Raw genomic sequence first — 6,756 nt, 5'->3', positions numbered from 1 at the left:
ATGGAGAGAGGGGGAAGAGAGTGAGTGAGTGGGTGTGCATAGGGATGGGAACGAGGGAGGTAGAGACAGTGAAAGAGAGAAGGATGGAGGATGTTCCAGAGTGCAGCAGAAGAGTATAGAGAGCCATGGGGGACGTATGGAGATCGAACGTGACGGGACAACCGAGGGACAGAAACGGGGAAAACAGAAAGAAAGGGAAGGAGTGGATACGTGGAATAGTGAGACAATGAGAGAGAGGGGTGGTGGGGCAGAGTGTGAGAGGCAGAAAGAGAGAGAAGGAAAGACACACGGGATGTTAAGAAAAGGATAGAGTGTCTGATACCCAATTCAAATCTCGGCCCCAGTCCCCTCCAGTTCCCTTCTCTGACAACCAGCAGTTGAGACTGAGTTTTTCTCTGTCCAGCTCAGCTTCTATATCGCAAACACAAACGACGATATACTTCACGTTGCTGCTGGACACTTTTTAATAAGCATTTTCAATATTTACAAATTAAAGTTATAGATAAAATCACTTTAATGACGTATTTTCTCACTCACCCCTGATTTGAGAGAAACATTGAAATCTTGTCGCATAAGATAAGACAGACAAGCTCTATGCTCAATCTGTTACTATATCGACAGGCTGCTTCATTGCTTAAATATTGAACTGAAACGAAAAGAAAATTGCTGGATTCCTTGATTAATGATCGAATTTGATTGATTGATAAATTTGGGTAAAGGGATATTTCAGCACATTCTTCAGCTGCTCTCTGAACTTAGTCTGAGTCGCAGCATAAATCGCTGTGTTTGTGCAGCAACTGAGGAGCTGCAACATGAACCCCAGTTCGCGCAGAAAGGGATGGAGATATACAGTGGAATTGAAAATAGCCTGCATCCGGTACCATATAGAACGGATCATTATCGTTGACCACAACAGAATGAAATTGGCCGAAATCACAAAGAGTAAAATCATGGATTTTTTTCGGTTTTGCATTTCTGTGTCACACTGAACGTCTGCATTGGCATGAGTTCGGAGTCTTCTGCGAGCTCTGCTGGTCACTAAAATGTGTCTGACGGTGAAAACATTGAGCAGTACAATTAAGACAAATGGAAGAGTCGGGGTTACAATGTTGTGGAGGAACTCGATTGACAACCAGGCACGAGAGTAAACTACATCGAGTGTTACATCACAAAACCAGGGGTCATTCCCCAGCCAATACCAACGTGTGAACATGAAATACCAGAAAATGTTCTTTAAACAGCTCAGCACAGTCACTGTTCCCAGAACCACTGCCGCCGTTTTCTCACTGCAATATTTATATTTCAGCTTCTGGCAACAAATGGCCACAAATCGATCAAAGGTGAAAGTGACGGTAAACCAGACAGAACAGTCCGTAGCTGCATAAAGCAGTACGGCATGGATATTACACAAGGGGATGTCCCACACGAAATAAAAATATTCCTGATAAACAATGGGTATATGTCTTAATATCAGGTCAAGGATAGTGACCAGTAGATCCGCCACTGCCATGGCCCCCAGGTAACGTCTGACACATGGAGACAATCCACAATCTTTTTCAAGCAGGACGTAGATTGTCACTGCGTTAACTGTGAGGAAGGTAAAGAAACAAATTATACATCAGCCTGGAGGCATAGTTTGCAGTTTGGTTGAGGATTATTGAGAGTTTCAAACGAGTTAATACTTTCAGAGATTTAATGAAATACTTGCGACTAAAGTAACACATACTAAGCTCTGAATTACATACAAGATGTGACGTAAAACACAATAAACACTTACTCCACATAAATGAGGCGCACTTTCATGAGAACAGATTTTTAAATAACATTCCAACACACGCAATCATTTGTGAGTAGACACAGGTCACTTCTTTACAGTTCCTCATACGGAGGGTGAAAACTTTGCCATCAGAAAGGATTCTCTCCGAGTTCGATGAAAACAGCAGCAGGTTTGAAATTTCTGTCTTTCAGTGAAATTTGCAGTCGATGCTGTGTTGTGAAGAAGTGTAAACGCACCGAAAACGTATTCAACACTTTAACTGCCAAAGAGAACTTCGAAATAGGTCTCATTCTAACTAGAATTGGGCCTCTTCCTCGAAATTTAATATTTTGTTCCATTATCTGTCGTCGAAGCGTTCACAAATGATGTCAGTTATAGCATGTTCGGGAGAATGTTAGTTATATAATGTACCAGAGAATGTCATTTAAAGAATGTGATACAGTGGTCATGACCCGCATCGCAAAGCACTTCTCCCCATCCCACCTCACTTTCTCTTTAACTACAGCTCAACCTACCCCCTTATCTGCCCCTGAAGAAGGGTTATACCCGAAATATTGAATTCTACATCTCCTGGTGAGACGTCGTTGCTCTGTTCTACCAGCCTCCTGTTTGTCTATTTTCAATTCCAGCATCTGCGGTTTGTTTTTGTCAGTAAGCAAGTTTATACCATTGCAACGTCTTTTCGAAGGATGCCCACTTTGAAAAAGCTATCTGACCTCCCTCCACCATGTCCAAACTTATAGTCCCTCAACCCCACACAGCTGGTTTGTACCTACTCAACAAAATCCACATGACCAATTACGTGGGTCATCTCTGCATTCTCTTGCCACACCAAACTCATTTATTCCAACCTCGATTCCGTTCTGTCCCACTTTGTCCAGGCACATCCCTCCTACATCTGGGATAAAAGCCATACCCTCCATTTCTTCAAAAAGTTGAAGCTCCCTGGCCCCCAGTACATGATGTTCGTTGTGCTGCTCTCCCCATCCGATCGCCTTTCCCTTTATCTGTACTCCTCCTGCACCCGCATTTAGTCCTGAGGAAAGATTACACCAGAAACGTTGACTTCTCCATCTCCTGATGCTGCCTGGCTTGCTCTGTTATTCCAGAGTCCTGTTTCTCGACTCTGTCCATTACGCCTGATGTTATCCACTCAATCTTGCCTCGAAAATCTCTCCCAAACACGACTTAAGTGGCACTCAGCACACAAAAACCATAATATTATGATAATACTTCGGTCCTTTGATGTAAAATTATTTGTTAAGATCATACAGATGCCATTCTGTATTCGGAGTTCACCACCAGCCACCCCAGACCATTTAGTTTTGTCTAATTGTTCAGGTAATCTGGTTCCCAATATCGGTCACCCTGTCAACATTTCTCCATGATGCCATTCGTGAATATTCATTTACATTGATGTGTTCACTGAAAGAGCCAATTAATTTTAACAGCATAATACGCATTCTTAACACATGCCATTAATTCAGCTTTTTAAGCCATTATTTTCTGCCACATTTTCGACTTTATTCTTCATTTTCGCGGGTTAGGGCGCAGCCTGACATTGTCATATACACCGAATAAGACCTGATAGGTAATGTCTCACAAAGCACCATCGCCATCCCTGGGTATATCTGGTCCTACTGTCAGAACAGACCAGCAATGGTCGCGGCACTATCGGGTACAGACAGGAAATGAGTTGTGCAGGAATTTCCCAACAATGATGACAGAACATAAGAAATCTCATGCAACAGATCAAAGATTGTCAAGGAAATCGCCTGATGATGGACATACACTGTCCTCTACCGGACCTCCTCCTGGTTAATTCTTTCTCCTCAATGTTGCAAACAAATTGGAGGAAGCACTGAGGGCGACTGGAGTACTGAACATACTGTGGGTGTGGCATATCAGCGTCAATCACCAGGAGTGTCTCCACAGGCCACCCCACCTCCTGAGTAAGCAGGGCAAGGCCTCAAACACAAAGCAACCAGACGTCTTTTGAAAAATACGATTTTTCGGAAATAACATTGTTTTGTTTCCTAGATGTTACCTTGAAAGTTATCGGATTGCATCTTCTTCATTGTTTTTTGTCCTTCAAATTTGAGTATTTCAGTCTCTGGCGTTTTGTAGTCTCCCAGTAAGTTGGCTGGGATGGTGGTTTCTGATGCAGATCGCGGACAACAGCAGATTTTCAACTCACCACACTGCCAGAGGTTCCCAAAAAAAAAATCCACTTTCTCCACCTTGCAGTTGTTAGAGGTGTGGCAACCGTCAGTTCAACCATCAGATTGATCTCTTTCAAATGAGAGGGCAGCACAATGTTCGTCCGGGGTCTGCATTATATCACTACGAACATTTTAAACTTTCTCGACGTTACCATTTATTTTTTCAACTGTGTTCCTGGGTACGCTGGTCATCTTCATTTTAATTCTGTGCTGCTGTTAGCATTCTTCTCTCACGGTGCACGTTGCTGCCCACTCCCCATTAATCCCTGACTCTGTCATTAATCAAGGATTTATCTGTCTTTGCAGCAAAAAAAGAATCTACCTGTCATGATTCGTGGGGTTGACAGTTCCAAAGATTCGCAGCACTGTGAGAAAAGAAAAGAAATTTCCTCATTATTGCAATAAATTGACAATTATCTCCGTGAAAAAAAAGACAAAAGGCAGATAACGCGCCCACTAGTTGCATTTTCCATCAATGCTGTTCGAAGGTCGCATTGGTGCATCTGTACACAGTTTTACTGTGAGCACTTCTGAAGGACTCTGTATGAAGTTTGTTTCCTCATCTCCTTACTGAGAAAGAAATTAATTCCGTTGGAAGCGCTGCTGTGATGTTTGATCTCACGTATTCCTGGAATAAATGGCTTTCTTTATGAAAGTTCAGCAGATTACTCTTGCAATGAGAGGCGATCATTTTAATCAAACACAATTGTGAGGAGTGGAGATCAGGTGGATACCCAATGAGCGTTAGCATAGTCCACAAATGTTGCTATTAAGCTTTGCAATAATATGCTAGGAATAAACCAGTCATTTATGACTGATTAAAGAATTTTTGCTATCACTCAACTTGTCCCACTCTGATACTATATGCTTGACAACGTTAACAATCATCTGCTACGATGAGAAAAGGAGTGAGATTGGAACAGGGAACAGAGGCCTCTCCATTCGATTGGCTGAACTGGTCCTCTATTGGATCGGCCGAACTGGTCCTCCATTCGATTGGCTGAACTGGTCTTCCAACTGTCGTCTTTACTTTGACCTCCTCAAACTTTCCACCACCTTCACCCATTCCAACCTCTCACTCTCCGCAATGCACAGCACTCCGCTCTCTCCTCTCTAAACCCACCAGCATCATCAAAGGGGCCTGGGTGCAGTGGAAGTTTGGTGCATCGACTCGTACACCACTCATGCCAATGACTTTCTACACCCACTATCACGACCTCACCTCCCACCACCATCATCTCACAGTCCATACACAATCTCATCAACTCCTTCCCACAGCCTCCAACCTCATAGTCCGGGAACCCCGCACCACCTAGCTCTTCGGCCCAGCAAATTCCACACATCTGACTTTCTTGGCCAATTGTCTCTTCCCGCTTCTGCCACACTGATATAATCTCTGCATACCTTGACATCATCCTGTCTCCTATGAACTCCCCATGTACGTCTGGGACACCACGCACACTCTCCACCTCGTCCATGACTTTCGTTTCCCCGGGTCCAACGCCTTACCCTAATCATTGACATCCAGTCCCTTTACACACGTATTCACCATGAGTAATGCCTCCAAGCCCTACCTTTCTTCTGTAACGTCGACTTAACCAGTACCCGTCTAGTGAAACTTTCATTCAATTGACTGAACAGGTCCACTTCCGCCAGCGCCGATGCCATCGAAGGCATCTCTCCACCATTGACCCCCAGGGTGAAAGTCACTTATGTTGTTGTCGTCACCATCGATCCCATAACCACATCTACTCCAGTGACAGTCTCCACACATAGTCCAGCACTAGCCTCACACCAGGTCATAGCTCCCAGCCCTCCCATGTTTTTGAAAAACCCCCAGTAACTCCTGCTCACTGAGGATGAACGATCAGCCCTCAGTAAAGATCTCACCTTCATCCCACTACACTACCACATCAATAATTTCAAAACACGTTTAAACATCAAAAACGTCTTGTGCTACCTCCATGTCTGGCCTTTCTTTTTCCATGAGGACACCCAGCCCTCCGAGGACTGCTTCTCCCACTTCCACACACCCCATCCACGTGTACATTCCATGCTGGCCTGTTATTCGCTTTCGATCTCTTAATGTCCAACTGCCACAGTTACACTGCATGCCTCTCAACCTCACACTCTCCAACCTCTCGTCCTCACAAGGCACAAGCGTCCACTCACTCCATTCCAATCACATCACCACCAAAACAAGATTACGTGGTTGCTGTATCAGTTTGGCGTACTGACCTCTACACCGCTGAAGCCAAGAGCTAATTTACAGACATTTCCTCTGACTGTCCCCCTCGGCCACTGCCTCAATTTCCATCAATAAACCATCAGCTCCCAGACAATCCACAGCCTCATTAACTCAGGAGATCTCCAACCCACATCCTTCAAATTTACAGTCCTGGTACACTGCACCGCCGAGTTCTACCTCTTACCAAAACCTCATAGGCCTGACTGCCACAGACGATCCATCGTCTTGGGCTGCTACTGCTCCATCAAATGTTACCCATCATACCGTGACACTATCCAGTCCCCGTTGGACCAGGAATACGCCACCTAATTTTTGGACACAACCCGATCAATGCCACCTCCTCCATGATTTTCATCTACCAGTACCCAACGCTTCATCTTCACCATGGACATCCAGTTACTGTACAACCCCATCCACCATGATGAAGATTATCAACCCCTCCGTTTTTACCTCTCACGCTGACCCAACCAATACCCTTCCCCGACAATATAATACGATTCTCTGAACTG

The 6,756-nt window shown here is 44.5% G+C and overlaps 1 protein-coding gene across 1 annotated transcript; it reads right to left on the bottom strand.

Moving 5' to 3' along the window:
* Positions 1-679: 679 nt before the first annotated feature.
* LOC148146650 (putative G protein-coupled receptor 139) lies at positions 680-1,591 on the bottom strand (the record flags this gene model as incomplete). Its single annotated transcript, XM_087997567.1, has 1 exon — positions 680-1,591. A coding segment is annotated over one exon (912 nt), but the record flags the coding sequence as incomplete, so codon positions are not given.
* Positions 1,592-6,756: the final 5,165 nt, after the last annotated feature.

The sequence above is a fragment of the Chiloscyllium plagiosum genome, unplaced genomic scaffold, assembly GCF_037043375.1.
Source record: "Chiloscyllium plagiosum isolate Xiang-an unplaced genomic scaffold, Cpla_swu_hap1 HiC_scaffold_20, whole genome shotgun sequence".
Classification (NCBI taxonomy): domain Eukaryota; kingdom Metazoa; phylum Chordata; class Chondrichthyes; order Orectolobiformes; family Hemiscylliidae; genus Chiloscyllium; species Chiloscyllium plagiosum.
Note: the sequence above shows the minus strand (reverse complement) of the source record. Positions and strands in the feature narration are given on the sequence as shown.